General features: G+C 34.7%; 1 protein-coding gene, 1 long non-coding RNA gene and 2 other non-coding genes across 4 annotated transcripts in view; 2 read left to right on the top strand and 2 right to left on the bottom strand.

Annotated features, from left to right (window-relative positions):
* Nucleotides 1-16567, top strand: part of PLCZ1 (phospholipase C zeta 1) — a 69970-nt gene that overhangs the window by 16965 nt on the left and 36438 nt on the right. The window contains exon 2 of the mRNA XM_021671975.2: nucleotides 15858-16089. Within this exon, the coding sequence (XP_021527650.2) occupies nucleotides 15858-16089 (232 nt within the window). The remainder of the gene's footprint in view (nucleotides 1-15857; nucleotides 16090-16567) is intronic.
* Nucleotides 1-16567, bottom strand: part of LOC135275440 (uncharacterized) — a 54216-nt gene that overhangs the window by 15723 nt on the left and 21926 nt on the right. The window lies entirely within an intron of this gene.
* On the top strand, nucleotides 10814-10920 carry LOC135275452 (U6 spliceosomal RNA). The gene has a single exon (XR_010343085.1). It is a non-coding gene; the product is annotated as a U6 spliceosomal RNA (small nuclear RNA).
* On the bottom strand, nucleotides 12610-12774 carry LOC135275562 (U1 spliceosomal RNA). The gene has a single exon (XR_010343181.1). It is a non-coding gene; the product is annotated as a U1 spliceosomal RNA (small nuclear RNA).

Raw genomic sequence — 16567 nt, 5'->3', positions numbered from 1 at the left:
AAGCCGAAAAGTTTCCAGGGCAGGGTAATGCAGGTACCACATCTTGCATACTGTTTCTGTGGTTAAGTGTGAGCTAGCTTCAAAGAACAAAGGCAACAAACCACTATGTATTCTCTGCTTTCTCCCTAGAAAAGTGGTAACAGCTGATGAGTATCAAGAAATTATTTTCTGCAAAGGGGCAAAGTTAATTGTATTTGGAACTCGTGACAGCATCTATTGGGGAGAGACTTCTAAGCGAGGAGAAACGGCTCTACAGGTCATAAAACTATGGAAACGAGATATCCATTGAGAAGTTCTTTCTGCCCCTCTTCTCCTTTCTCCTAGTCATCCTCTTTACTCGATGCTGTTATTCTTTTCGAAGAGTCCTGAATTTAAGTCCTCTTCATTTAAGTTGAACTGCTCGTTCCATGTCTGCTCTGAGCTTTTCTAAGTTTCCCTACATTCTGGTATCTTTTTCATACAAGGACATGAGCTTTGCTGTATTAAGTCAAAACTATTAAGTTTAAGGACATCTCATTAATTCGCTCTAACAATCTGAAACTGAGTAGTTTTATAATTTTTACCCATACCTTTTATGATTTCAGTGATAATTGTCATTATCTCATTTCAATCTTAGTATGGAGGTGTCCTAGTTTTTGTAGCTTATCTGTCTATGATAGTAAGCTTTTTGTTTGTTTTCTCTTTCATACCTGATATACACTCAGCATGGTATTTTTGATGCTTTTTGACGGTACTTAAAATGTTACTTTCTTGAGTGTGTGTGTAGCTGGGCATATGACTAATCTATTAATAATAATTTTATCAGTCATGGTTACTATTTATTGAACACTAAGTAGCAACAACTATGTTCGGTGACATATTAGGAACTCATCTAATGCTTCTACCTTCCTTAAGATTCAGGGTAAATTTGCTCACGTTTCTGGAAGAGAGAATTAAAACAGAGAGGTCAGGTGAGAGGTGATATTGAAGTCTAGCTGCCTCTCAAGTTCATGCCCTCAGGCCATAGATTGTAATAATGTTTTAATGTATTTTCCAAGTAATGACTTTACTTCTCAAATTTTAATTTTAAATTTTTTTTTGTATTTTTACTGTGCTATGCCCTTTCATACTTTTACTATAGCATAGTAACTACTTTTTTGATTTTTTTAAATATCTGTATCATATAATTATCCTGTAATTTAAGCATATTCTTTAAAAATAAAAACAAGTACAGTAAGTCAAATGTTTCTTTAGGAATTTTAAATACTCAATGACTTTCTATGAGAATTTCCTTAACTTTTTTGTTCTTCATACGTGGTTTTTGTCGAAGATTCAGGATGACTTCAGAGGTGGAAAAATTAACCTAGAAAAAACTCACAGGTTATTTGAAAAGTTAGATATTCAGTGCAGTTATATTCATGTGAAAAATATTTTTAAGGTAAGATGATATCCACCCCCTGCCTATCCCACCCTAGGAGGAACTTAATCCAATGTGAGTAAATGTCATATAAAAATTAGTCTCTTAAGAAGAAAAGGAATTAATTATATTAAGTGTATTTACAATCAATATGGAGAACATTTCTGTAGAAGGTAAAATTAGTTATTGAGAAAATCTGAAATAATGCCAGGATATCAGTTTAGAATAATTTCCTGAGCATACAGGAATGCTCACATCAAACCTAGGACTGGATGTATAATTAGATCAAAATAATAATGGTAACTGGATTAGATGTTAGTGATTTATAGAAAGAGTGGAGAATAAGCCCAAAGTTAGCAGAAGGGAGGAAATAATACAGATTAGCACATAAATAACTAAAATAGAAAAGAAAAATTTAGAAGAAATTGAGGAAACTAAGACTTGCTTTTTGAAAAGTTAAAATTGACAGTAAGATTAAGAAAAAAGAAAGAAGACTCAAATAAATAAAATCAGAAATGAAAGTGGAGACATGACAACAGATCTCACAAAAATGAAAAACCCATAGAAACTATTATGAATAATCATACACCATAAAATTGGACAATCTAGAAAAAATAGAGAAATTTCTAGAAACATACAACCCATCAAGGCTGAACCAAGAAGAACTAGAAAGATTGAACAGACCAGTAACAAAAAGGAGACTGAGAGGCTGGGTGCAGTGATTCATGCTTGTAATCCCAATGCTTTGAGAGGACAAGGCGGGAAGATAACTTGGGGCCAGGAGTTTGAGACTAGCCTGGACAACATAGTGAGACCCTGTTTGGAGGGTCTCACTGCCTAATGAAGAAAAGCCCAGGACCAAATGACTTCATAGGTGAATTCTACCAAAGATTTAAAGAAGAATAAATACCAATCCTTCTGAAATGCTTCCAAAAATAGAAGAGGGAACACTTCCAGTTTTGTTTTATGAGGTCAACATCACCCTGATACCAAAGCTGAACAAAGATACCACAAGTAAACAAAACTTTAGGCCAATATACCTGATGAACATAGATGCAAAATTCCCCAACAAAATAATAGCAAACAAAATTTATAGCACTTTAAAAGGATCATATTCCATGATCAAATAATATGTGTTCATGGCATGCAAGGATGGCTCAACATACAGAAATCAATCAATGTGACACACCACACAAACAGAATGGAGTATAAAAATCACATGATCATCTCAAAAATATAGAGAAAGCATTTGACAAAATTTAACTCCCTTTCATGATAACTCTCAGTAAATTAAGTATAAAAGGAACTTAACACAATAAAGTCCATATATAAAAAGCCCACAGATAATATCATACACAATAAACTGAAAGTTTTTTTTCTAAGATCTGGAAAAAGGCAAGGATGCCCACTCTCACCATTTCTGTTCAAGATGGTACTGGAAGTCCCAGCCAAAGCAATTAGTTAAGAAATGAAAATAAAAGGTAATCAAATTGTAAGGGCAGAAGCAAAATTATCTCTATTCACAGATGGCATGACCTTATAAGTAGAAAGTCCTAAAGATTTTGTCGAAAAATGACTAGAAGGCTGGGTGTGGTGGCTTACACCTGTCATACCAGCACTTTGGGAGGTTGAGGCAGGTGGATCACCTGAGGTCAGGAGTTTAAGACCAGCCTGGCCAACATGGTGAAACCCTGTATCTACTAAAAATACAAAAATTAGCTAGGGGTGGTGGTACATGCCTGTAATCCCAGCTACTTGGGAGGCTGAGGCATGAGAATTGCTTTAATCTGGGAGGTGGAGATTGCAGTGAGCCGAGATCACACCACTGCACTACAGCCTGGGCAACAGAGAGAGAGTCCTCAAACAAACAAACAAAACAAAACAAAACAAAACCCAAAAAAATGCTAGAACTATTAAATTCAGTAAAGTTGCAAGATACAAAATTAGTATGCAAAAATTAGTTGCATTTCTATTATTTATGAACTATCCAAAAAGAAATCAAGAAAGCATTTTCATTTACATTAACATTGAAACGATAAAATACTTAGGAATAAATTTAACCAAGGAAGTGAAAAACTGGTACATCAAAACTGTAAACCATCAATGAAATAAACTTTAAAAGATACAAATAAACAGAAGGACATCCTATGTTAATATATCCATATTACCCAAGATGATCTAAAGATTAAATGTAATCCCTACTAAAATCCCAATGGCATTTTTGTTTTGTTTTTACAGAAATAGAAGAAACAATCCTGAAATTCATATTAGAACTGAAAAAGGTCCTGAATAACCAAAACCAATCTTAAAAAAGAAAATAAAGGTGGAGGCATCACAATTTTTGGTTTTCAAATATATTTTCAAAATTAATTGAAAATAATAATTTTCAAAATTAATTTTTGAAATTTTTGAAATTATTTCAAAATATTTTTGAAATAATTAATAATTATTTTGAAATTATTTTGAAAAAATTTTGAAATTTCAAAAATAATTTTCAAAATTAATTTTCAAATACTTTCAAAAATAATTGAGGCAGTATGGTAAGAGCATAAAAACAAATATATAGACCAATGGAACAGAATGGAGAGCCCAGAAAATAGGAAAAAAGCTTTTTGACATTGGGCTTGGCAAGAATTTCTTAGATATGATTCCAAAGGCACAGGTAACAAAAACTTGTCTAAAAATAGACAAGTGGGATTACATGAAACAAAGTGGCTCTTGCACAGCAAAGGAAATAATCAACAAAAATGTAAAGCCAATTTACAGAATAAAAGTATTTGCAAACCTCATATCTGATAAAGGGATAGTATCCAAAATTGAATCCCACAACTCAATAGAATAAAAACCCCAAGTAATCTGATTAGAAAATGGGCAAAGGGATTTGCACATTTTATAGCAATATAGACATTTCTCTAAAGAAGCTATACAAGTGGCCAACAGGTATATAAATAAGTGTTCAATATCACTAAGCATCAAGGAAATGCAAATCAAATTACACGAGATATCATCTCATACCTGTGAGAAAGATTATTATAAAAAAGTTCAACAGAAAAGTCTTGGCAGGAATGTGGATAAAGGGAACCCTTATATACTATTGGTATGAATGCAAACTGGTACAACCACTATTGAAAACAATGTGGAGGTTCCACGAAAATTAAAAATAGAATTGCCATATAATCCAGCAATTTCACTTCTGGATATATACCCAAAGGAATTGAAATCAAGAGATATCTGCACTCCCATATATATTGCAGCATTATTTTACAATAGCCAAGATATGCAAGCAATCTAAGTGTCCATCAGTGTATGAATGAATGAAGAAAATATAGTATGTACATACAATGAAATATCACTCATCCTGAAAAAATAAAGACTATCTTGTTATTTGTGACAACATGGATAAAACTAGAGGACATTATATTAAGAGAAACAAGCCAGACACAAAAAGACGAATACTGCAAGACACCACTTATGTGAGGAGTCTAAAATAGTCAAACTCGTAGAAGGAGAGAGTTGAATGATAGTTACCAGGGCCAGGGGAGAGGAAAACAAGGAAGTGTTAGTCAAAGGGTATAGTTTCTGTTATCCAACACAAATAGACCCCAGCGAGCTACTGAACAGCATAGGACCTGTGATAACACTGTGTGGCATATTTAAAAATGTAAGAGGGCAGATGTTAGATTGAGTATTCTTATCACACACAAAAGTAATAAAGAGGGTCTGGATGCAGTGGCTCATGACTGTAATTCCATCACTTTGGGAGGCTGAGGTGGGCAGATTGCTTGAGCTCAGGAGTTTGAGACCGGTCTGTACAACATGGTGAAACCTCGTCTCTACAAAAATTACAAAAATTAGCTGGGAGTGGTGGTGCGTGCCTGTGGGCCCAGCTACTTGGGAGACTGATGTGGAAAGATCCTTTGAGCTCAGGAGATAGAGGCTGCAGTGAGCCTGGCACTGCTGCACTGTAGCCTGGGTGACAAAGTGGGACCTTGTGGGGAAAATTAATAAAGAGGGCAGAAGGAAACTTTTTGAAAGAATGGATATGTTTATAGCATAGATTGTGTTGATAATTTCATGGCTGTATACTTATCAAGTTGTATACAAACTCATCACGTTGTATACAAATTAAATATATATAGTTTTTTGTATGTCAATTTTACCCCAATAAAGGGATTTTAAAAACCAAGAAGGAATATGTAATCTGAAAACATTTTATTTCACTTACTCCCTAAAAGAAAATCATCCAAAAATTATCTTTGTTTGAAGAAGAACTAGTAGGAGGGAAACCTGGCTCAATTCTGTGACTAGATGACAGAAGCATCATTAATAAAGTTAGGAAAAGCTATTTCAGCTGAGTTTTATACTAGGAAGATGACAAATCTCTTGGAGAATCAGGCAGGAAAGCTAGACTGACCGATCCAGATTGTTAGGAACATTAAAATCCGTGTATTATTTTGTTTTTTTGAAAGTGAGTACTCAGGTAGCACAATCTGTGTTGAAGTTGTTATTGGTAACACAAACTGGGAAGGGTCTGACATTGTACCCTCCTTGGAAGCTAACAAATTGGCCTGAGGTAGCTTCATGGAAGCTGGTGGAAGCAGGCTTGTGGGTCAAAGAAAAAAGACAGCTTATTACTCACAGAAATGACAGTTGTCAGAGTATTCACATTTTGATGTTATTTCCCCAAGCCCCAGCTTTTAAAGTGTGGTACGAAGAGGAACAAGTGACACACAGCGGGTTGTGTTATAGAATAGGTACCATAAACCTAAACCTGGGTCTTTTATGGTGAGCAGTAAGCCCAACTGATCTTTGCCCTGTAGGCTGTCATTATCATTATTATAGTGAGCAGTAAACCAAACTGCTTTTCTTCTCTGGAAGGAGACCCTATCTTTACCAAAGCTGTTCGCTATTCCAACATCCTTGAAAATCTAGTGTGGAAGAAAGGCAATGAATACTTCTGCTTAGAAAACACACAGAAACACAAGAGACCTATGGAGAATTGTCTTATAACCACCACTTCTCTCAGTAAGATTTAGCCCCCAAGTTTACAAACCACAAAAAGGAGGTTAAAAAAGAAAAGCTGTGCTTCTCAGGAGACTGCAGTAACAGATAAACATTTCAGAATTGTTTCTTTGAATCCAGTCAGTGTGTGCATCCATAAGCTAACAGAATTTTAATCAATTCATGGCTAATAGCACATTCGAAGAATACAAGTTTTTATAAAAATCTTTAGGTGTAGGATTTTTCCTCCGGTAGTATCTTCCAAAGGGAGAAAAGCTATTGCTTCCCGATTTAATAAAATTTACATTAAAGACAAAATAAAGATAGTAATATATCGAAATCTGTATCAAATGTGAAACATTGTAAATATTATTCAGTGATTATCAGGTTGCTTTACATTACCTTCAGGGCAGAGATATCTGAAGTGAAGTCTAGTGAAATACATGCCATATTTAAAAGCATTACGTAGAATGCTCAACCATTATAAAAGTACAGAAATGGTTCACTAATTGAAATGTATGATTAGGGACATGATCAGGCCTGAAGATCTATTGTTGAGCAAAGCCTTTTGGGAGTGGCTATGAAAATAACACTAATTATAAAAATTAGAGAGGCAGATTTTCCTAAGAATACTTCAAAAACCTCCTTAAAATAACTGTAAGTACTTTTGAAGCATAAATTACATAAAATGCATAAAACAAGGCTGATAATCATGATAAACTATTCTTATCCATTAAAATAATTCTAGAACCACTAATATAAAACTTTATCACCTTAGGCTAAATTGCCATATATGCATTAAAATGTTGATTAAGTAGAGTGCTTAGAGAAGGTGTATTGGTTAACTGTATTTTATGGATAGTTGAAAATTAAGCTTCTTAAACATGCAACTCATTTGCTTCAACGCTTGTTGCTAATTTTGTCTCACTTTATGGATGCACCTTTTGCAAGAGTAAATAAAATGAGTCCTTATAAATCTTTGGTGACCAAAATCTTCTAGTGTCTTAGACCACTAGAGATTCTTGGCTCTAATAGATCTGATCCTAGCTGTTTAGTACTTGGCAAGTTAAAAATCTCCCTGAGCAAATTTCTTAATCCATAGAATGGGGCTACTAGCATAGTTATCTCACATGATTGTTGTGGATAGTAAATAAGATATGTATATGAATGTACCTAGTAGCAGGCATGACACAAAGTAGGTACTCAATAAATGTATGTAGAAGGAAGCTGCATCAGTTACGTATACAAAATTGAATTACATTTATTCATTTTCTAAGTTGCTGACAAATTCTGACATGAATTTATTTTCTTACAAGGTGACATTTTATTATAAATTTGAGTAAAGAAAATGTAACTTTATGATCTTGGCAATATATTCTGCACTTCTATTTACAAGATTAATTATTGATTCATGGCTTGAGCAGCAATTCTCTAAGATTTTTAAAATCCCTTTACTTAAAAAATATATTGCTTTTATCATGCAATAGTCTTTATAGCATTTAAAATATTTTATAGAAAATATTGTTAGATTACACTTTTGATTGTTGGTTGAGTATGAAATAGTATCCTTTGTAATTTCAGGATTTTTTAATAGGATTTGCCCTAAGTCTTCAAATTCTCTAAGGAATTAATAACCAGTATTAAATCTATAGTATGTGCTGACACTCTGTCGGAAACTGTGAATTGTAAAAAATGAGTAAAGTGTTATCTTTCTTTTTTTAGGCAGAAAAAGGAATGCAGAAATTACTGTTTTATAAGTAGCTTATAAATCTCATGGGTAATGCTAACAGGGAATCTGAGAAGAGACTATTTAATTTGGGCTTTTATAGATGATGCCATGGTGGAAGTGGCATTCTTGCTGGACCTTAAAAAATAAGAAGCAATATATGTGGAGTATGTGGAAAGAGTGCATGGAGAATAAAAGGTAATTAAACATGACTGGAGTAGAGAATGCATGAAAAGATGTGGTAAGAAAGTGTTGCAAATGACAGTTATAGCTAGATGATGGAAACCTTGAATGGTAGACCAAGGAATTTGGATTTCCTTTTGTAGGCAAGGGGTACTCACTGAAATTTCTTGAGTAAAGAAATATTACATATTTTAGGATAAATAACCTGGCACTAGTTAGAATGGATTGGAAGCTGGTACTCAGAGAGATAGATTATTTGTCTACTGATTCTGCCCTACGAATCTGCTACCTGCAGTCAACTCAGCCACTTATATTCTGTTGGGTTCCACCTAAAGTTTATGGTTTCTTACCTTAGTTGGTCCTCCACAATGTAAACTTCAAAAAAGTCTCATCTAAAAAATGAATAGCACCATATCCTCTTCTAATGTCACATTCTCTGTTTTAACAGATAAACCTAAAGTATCATTTACATTTATTTCTCCACTTGTTCAATGATCTGTTGCAATCCATTTTGCTTTCACACCTATCTTGAAAATCTCTTTAGGTCATAAAGGCTAAATCTACTGGTTAGCCTCTCTGTGCATTTCACTTAACCCTCTTTTTAAAAAAATTTCCTTGTTCTGACTTCTATGACATCATTCTCTCCCAATTTTCTCTGAAAATCTGTGACCACTCCTTCTCCTTCTGTCCTGTGACCATTCCTTCTACTCTCCTCCTAAAGTTGAGCTCTTTATTTCCTTTATTTTTACTTTACAAACATTTCCTGAACTACCTTATTGACTCTCAATGGCTACTTCTTAAATAGGAACAAGTCCCAACTTTTCTATCCTGAACCTCAAAGACATGGAAATGGCACCATTTGTTCATCATCTGCCAGAATCTAGGCACTGATTAGGTTTTGTTCCCATTTTATTAAAAGCATGTAAGGAAATTATTATTAGCTTCTTTTTACACATAAGGATATTGAGCATAAGAATGTTGATATAATTTCTTCATATCTCACATAACAGTAGAAACTTATGTCTGGGTCTATCTGACTCCAAAGTTCTTATAGTACTTTCTTCTATAGTGTATTGTTTTCCTCTATCCCTACCCCAAAACCATTTGCCTACTGGCTGTCTCTGCTTAGATGTCTCGGATGTACTTGAAATTTAATATGTTTAAAGTGAAACTCTTCTTTCCATCCAAAATTATTTTTCCTCCTCTATTTCTTTGCTTGGTGATAGCAGCACCATTCTCTCAGTTATCCAAGCAGAAATTAAAGAGATTTTCAGACTCCTCTTCCTATGTTTTTAGGTCCACCTAGTCAATTGCTCCTGAACTACTTACTACTCATTGTGGTCCTCAGACCAGAAACGATGCTGATTGCATTTCAACAAGTCCCAGGGTGACTCATATGTACATCAAAGTTGGACAAACCCTACGGACTGTTTTTTTTTTTTTTTTAATCTCAACACCTACCTTCTATACTGCTGCCAGAGTAATCTTTCTAGAACAAAAATCTATGTGATTTCTTTCTTAAAACTCTTCAATAACTCCTTGTTCTTTCCAAATGAAGTCTAAGTTTCTCAGTGTGAATTCCGAGGACCCCTGGGATTCAGCTGTACCTCTTGCCTTATCTGTTCCCGCAGCCTCACTAACATTCTAATTACACTCTTCTGTTTTGTACTTTGTACCTTCATTTGCTCTGATCTTAACAAGCAGAATTAGCTCATTTCCTCAATTTCAGGCAAACATCTTCCTTCTCATCTCTGAAGACTCAGCTCCAGGATCACTTTTTCTATAAAGACTCTCCTTTGACCCTCCAGGAAGAATTGTCCAACTGTCCTTGTTGTGTCCATTGTCAATAAAATTTATTTTATTTTTAAAATTAAAAAAAAAATAGAGACAAGGTCTTTCTCTGTCACCCAGGCCAGAATACAGTGGTATGATTATAGCTAAAGGAGCCTTGGACTCCTGGGCTCAAGGGATCCTCCTCCCTCAGCGTCTAGAGTAGCTGGGACTATAGGCATGCACCAATGTACCTGACTAATTATTATTATTATTTTTAATTTAGAGACAGGTCTCACTATGTTGCCCAGGCTGGTATCAAACTCTTGGCCTCAAGTGATCCTCCCACCTTGACTTCCTAAAGCTTGGGGATTACAGGTGTGAGCCATTGTGCTCAGCTACAAAGTTTACATATTGGCACCTATACACTTCCATGCCTACTTTCTTTTTCTAGACTATATGCTTCAAAGAGGGCTCTGACAGTGTGTTACTTTTGCATCCTTATTACCCAGTATGGTATCTGACTCATATATTTGTTAAGGAGGAAAGGGCAGAATAAAAGGAAAAAGACAAAATTGTCAAACAATTTGGTGTCAGAGTTTGGGAAAAAAGAAAGTGGCAAGTGATATCATTTCCTATACTATAAGTTGAATTTAATTAGGCTTTATTTTTAGTGTCATTTTAGATACGACCAACTTTGAAATGCTGTATCTAACGTTAAAAGTAAATTCTGTTTTGTGCTCACCTCAGCAGCACATATACTAAAATTGGAATGATACAGAGAAGATTAGCATGGCCCCTGAAAAAGGATGGCACACAAATTCGTGAAGCATTCCATATTTTTATGGAACCAAAAAAGAGCCCACGTAGCCAAGACAATCCTAAGCAAAAAGAACCAAGCTGGAGGTGTCATGCTACCTGACTTCAAACTATACTACAAGGCTACAGTAATCAAAACAGCATGATACTGGTACCAAAACAGAGATATAGCCCAATGGAACAGAACAGAGGCCTTGGAATTAAAGTCATGCATCTATAATCATCTGATCTTTGACAAACGTAACAAAAAGAAGCAATGGGAAAGGATTCCCTCTTTAATAAAAGGTGTTGGGAAAACTGGCTAGCCATGTGCAGAAAGCTGAAACTGGACCCCTTCCTTACACCTTATACAAAAATTAACTCCAGATGGATTAAAGATTTAAACATAAGACCTAACACCATAAAAACCCTAGAAGAAAACCTAGGCAATACCATTAAGGACATAGGCATAAGCAAGGACTTCATGACCAAAACACCAAAAGCAATGGCAACAAAAGCCAAAATAGACAAATGGAATCTAATTAAACTCCAGAGCTTCTGCACAGCAAAAGAAACAATCAGTAGAGTGAACTGGCCACCAACGGAATGGGAAAAAACTTTTGAAAGCTACCTATCTGACAAAGGGCTAATATCCAGAATCTACAAAGAACAAAAACATTTATACAAGAAAAAAACAACCCCATCAAAAAGTGGGTGAAAGATATGAAGAGACACTTTTCAAAAGAAGACATTTATGCGCCCAACAAATGTATGAAAAAGGCTCATCGTCATTGGTCATTAGAGAAATGCAAATCAAAACCATATTGAGATGCCATCTCATGCCAGTTAGAATGGTGATCATTAAAAAATCTGGAGACAACAGATGCTGGAGAGGATATGGAGAAATAGGAACACTTTTACACTGTTGGTAGGAGTGTAAATTAGTTCAACCATTGTGGAAGACAGTGTGGCGATTCCTCAAGGATCTAGAAATAGAAATAACATTTGACCCAGCAATCCCATTACTGGGTATTCCCAAAGGATTATAAATCATTCTATTATAAAGACACATGCACGTGTATATTCATTGTGACACTGTTTACAATAGCAAAGACTTGGAACCAACCCAAATGCCCATCAAGAATTGACTGGATAAACAAAATGTGGCACATATACACTACAGAATACTATGCAGCCATAAAAAAAGGATGAATTCATGTCCTTTGCAGGGACATGGATGAAGCTGACACCATCATTCTCAGCAAACTGACACAAGAATAGAAAACCAAACATTGCATGTTCTCACTCATAAGTGGGTACTGAACAATGAGAACACATGGACACAAGGAAGGGTACATCACACACTGGGGTCTGTTGTGGGGTGGGGGTTAAGGGAGGGATAGCAAGAGATGGGGACACTGGGGAGGGATAACATTAGGAGAAATACCTAATGTCGGTGACGGGAGGATGGAGGCAGCAAATCACCATGGCCGGTGTATAAACAATCCTGCAAGATCTGCACATGTACATCAGAACTTAAAATATAATGAAAAAAAATAAATTCTGATTTGACAAATCAGCTTTCTCATCACATTATTTAAGTAACATTTCATATTTTTACTAGCAAACTGAGCATTGGAAATGGAAAATGGTGACAACATGGAAAGCCTTCATTGTGTTTTCTGAAAGTGTACACTTGAAATGACTATCCTTTTTTATTTAAAAAAAAATTTACCAGGGGAAAGTGTGAACGCAGTCCCCCACTATCACAAATTATGCAGTTGAGTTTCCCACATTTGGGGAAATCGCAGGGGTCAGCGCATCTGGAGTGCAATGGATAAGCCTCGCCCTGGGAAAAACCACCTTCATGATCATGGTATCTCCCCTGCCAGGTTGAAATGACTGTTAATAGAATTATTTTGTATTCCTTTTTCCTTGTTTATTCAATCATTCATTTAAAAGTATAGTAATTAAGCTCCTACTCTTGGGTAGGTCCAGTGGTAGGCATTGGGAATAAATAGAATAAAATTATCTACCTTCATGATGTTCATGGTCTTGAAGTATATGGTATATTTTTAAATATATAAAACATTGAATGAATTGTTTGGGAAAGTGCTTTTGGTAATGCTTTGCAAAGAATAACTTTTTTATTTTTCTCCTGTTTAAAAAAAATGTTATTCTTTTGCAAAGAATAACATTTTTTTTAAATAGGAGAAAAATGGTTTTATTAGTCTTATTTTATGTTATACTTTTAATGATTAATATGAAACATTTTAAAGATGGTAGTGAACCCGGAGGTGGGGACTGAGATTTTGCATATCTTCTGGAATAAGCATTTTTAAATTTCTTTTCCTATCCTCCTTAAGTCTAGGGAGACACTTAACTCCTATATCTAATTACTGTCTAAATGCACTTATTTCATCAGATTCATAACACTGTTTGGGTGGTAGGCCACATTCTGAATGTCTTCAGTCAGGCACTTTTGTAAGACCTGAGGATACAAGAAACAAATGACAAACTCACTGTCTAAGGCAATTCTAGAATGAATATAGAAAAAGACTGTCATTCCAATTTAATAAGCCCTATGAGAGAAGAAAGTGGAGTCTTTTAAGAACCCAGAGAAAGGGTATCTAATACAACCTGGGAAGGAGACACAGGACGCGACCCAGGGGAGATTTCTAGAGTGGTGACACTTTTTCAAGGATTAGTAGAAACTGGTAACTTAAAAAGAAAGAAGGATATTCCAGAAAGAAAAAAAAATCTGTACCATAGCAAGAGATGGTTTGTACCAGTGCTGCAGCTAATTCAGAGCACCTGAAGTGTGAGTTGCAAGGAGGAAAAAGATAAGAGCAGAAATCATCCGTGATATTTTAGACAGCCTTGGATGCTACACAATACAGTTGGGGTTTTGTCTTGAAGACAAAGGAGGTACATTGAGAACTTTAAGACAGAGGTGAGATGGTCAGATTCGCATTTTACAGAATTTATTTCTGCATATATACTGTTAATCTGTGTAATGATATACTGACTTTCTTTCTTCCAACTGCTCCTCTGGGTGGTCTTAGAGTTAGTTAAAAATCCTGGTTACCCGTGGGGCTGGGGACAATTTACCTAAGATTTTTGAGCTTCAGTTTTCTCTTATAGGGTAGTCTAGTACATTGGCAGTCTGAGCTTCTATCATGTGCCTCAGCACTCAAATTGCATCTTCTTTCTCATTGCTTTTCTTCTCCGTTTCCCTTGATCATGAAGCTACCATGTCCTGATTTTCTTCCCCATCGTTATTTGCTCCTTGTTGCTTTCCTTTTCCTTTTCTCTTTCTACTAAAATTAGATCTTCCCTTCTTCAGTGATACAACTCTCACTATTTTGTGTGGGTTCCATTTTTCAATAATTTGATTAATATTAGACTTTCAATTCTTCTTTGATTTTGATCAATTATAGCGATTCTTTGGATTTGTGGAATTTTGTTTGGACTTTATATCTCCAAATCGTTTTAGTATAAGACGGCAACTTTGACCTTTTAGAAGAACACGAGACAAAACAAATTATCAGGACAGTTCAGAAGACCAGGCTTATACTCTGTTTGAAAGTAATAAAACTTTCATTACTCAGGGAATAATGTATATTTTATTTTATGCTGCTATTCAGTAGGAGCATAATTTTTTATTTATATAATTTTCTATATCCAAAATTGTCAGGAATTACAGGCATATTTTAAACTTTTACTGACTTGCTTGAGATTTACGACAAATAAAGAGTGGGGCAAGGCTAAAATGAAATTAGTTCTATAACATCCACTTCCATGGACCTCCAAATCCAGAACTAAAAAACAGTAAGTTGAACCATGTTAATTAAGTAAGGTAATTAACAATATGCATAAATTACTTTAAGACTACATAATTTTAAGGCGCTATGATTGTTTAATAAGCTCTGGAGACCCAGCATCTGATTTGACAACCACAGATCCCACCATGATACAATGCCCTGTCAACACATGCTTCTGGCATTCAAGCTGTTTACAATGTAACAAGAGAGTTAAGATGTTATAAAAAACATTTTTTTTTTTTTACAAATTACATCTCCCTCTAAGCTGACCTTTCTGTTTCTCAGTTTTTTGTTAGTAATGCCATAGTTCTACTAGTGTTTCTAACGCTCCCTGACCCCAGTCATTCCTGAATTCTTTATCTCATTTGTCTAAAATTTCAATGTGTTGAATCCTCCTGAATTCCCCCTTTGTCATTTCTTGAGATCTGTTCTTTAGCATCTATTCACCACCTCCCACTTCAATTTCATCTTATCTGCTCTTTTACCTGCAGTTCTCCATCTCTTCCAACTGGAAATGGACTACTATTCAAACTAATCTTCTATTTTTGCTATTCATTTTCCTATTGAGAAATCCACGTTGTTCTGTTACTTTTAATAACTGGACCCAGCCTATTTTCTTGCCTTTTCTAATAAAGCTCAAATATGAACTTTTTAATCCACTCTTTCTTATCAGAACTCATCTTGTTTGTACCTGCCCCAAATTCTTTAATGATTACTCAGACTCCACTTCTTCAAGGTATTGGGTAACTACTACAGCTTCTGCAGTTTACAGTGATCTTGAATGGGTCTGACTCACTCTGACATATATGGTCCAGGCTACACACCAGTGGCATGAGATTACACACTTCCTGGTATGGTTTTATGAAAGAATTGAAGTAACGTAGAATACAAAAATGAAATGTGAAATTGAAAGACAACCTGGAATCCTCATTTTCTCCCACACTCCTTTCTTCATCCCTGTAACCAGTGGGTTTCAAGAGTCAACTAACTCCCAATTTTGACATCACTCCATGCAGTTTTATATATTTTATCTTCAATAAGAATCTAATGTAAGTTTCATCTTCTTTCAAGTATAATTATTATATTACATAAATACTCTTGTTCATTTATGTATTTTTTATACTCACAATGTGAGCCCACTAGTCATTTTTTTTAGTAGGACAACGACAAGCTGAAACAAGGAAGAATCACCATAGAAGAATTTAGAGCAATTTATCGAATTATCGCACACAGAGAAGAAATTATTGAGATTTTCAACGCATATTCTGAAAACCGGAAAATTCTTTCAGAACATAATCTGGTTCAATTTCTGACACAAGAACAATATATAGTTGAGATGAGTAAAACTATTGCTTTTGAGATCATTCAGAAATATGAGCCTATCGAAGAAGGTATGTTTGCATTTCAGAGTTTTATCAGAATATTTATATGTGAAGTATTTTTTAAAATATTTTAATGCAAAGTATTTTTATGAATTATGATTATCTAATTATGATTTTTGAATGGGTAAAATTTCCTTGTGAAAATATATTTTATAGAATTTCTACTACCTTTTAAAAAGTTGTACTGTGTAACCATGACATCCTTTCCTATACACTCTTCAGCTTCTTTCTTTTTAACTGCTTTCATGTATCTCTCAAGTGTTCAGAAACAAGCTTAGAGGTGAAAAAAAGACAACTATTCTATTACATGTACCCTATTAGAAGAAGAAAGTATCTTGATCTCAAGAATAAGATAAAACTTCAGTTATAGGTAGTTTTCCATTTTAATGCATTATATTGTTGAAAATATGTGTGAAAATTAAATGAGCTAAATGAAAAAACTTCTAAGAACAAAATATTACAAAATGATTAATTTTTCTTTGTTTAT

This window comes from Aotus nancymaae, unplaced genomic scaffold (assembly GCF_030222135.1).
Source record: "Aotus nancymaae isolate 86718 unplaced genomic scaffold, 86718_ANA_hifiasm-v0.15.2.pri h1tg000016l, whole genome shotgun sequence".
Classification (NCBI taxonomy): Eukaryota; Metazoa; Chordata; class Mammalia; order Primates; family Aotidae; genus Aotus; species Aotus nancymaae.
This window is presented reverse-complemented; position numbering and strand designations above follow the sequence as displayed.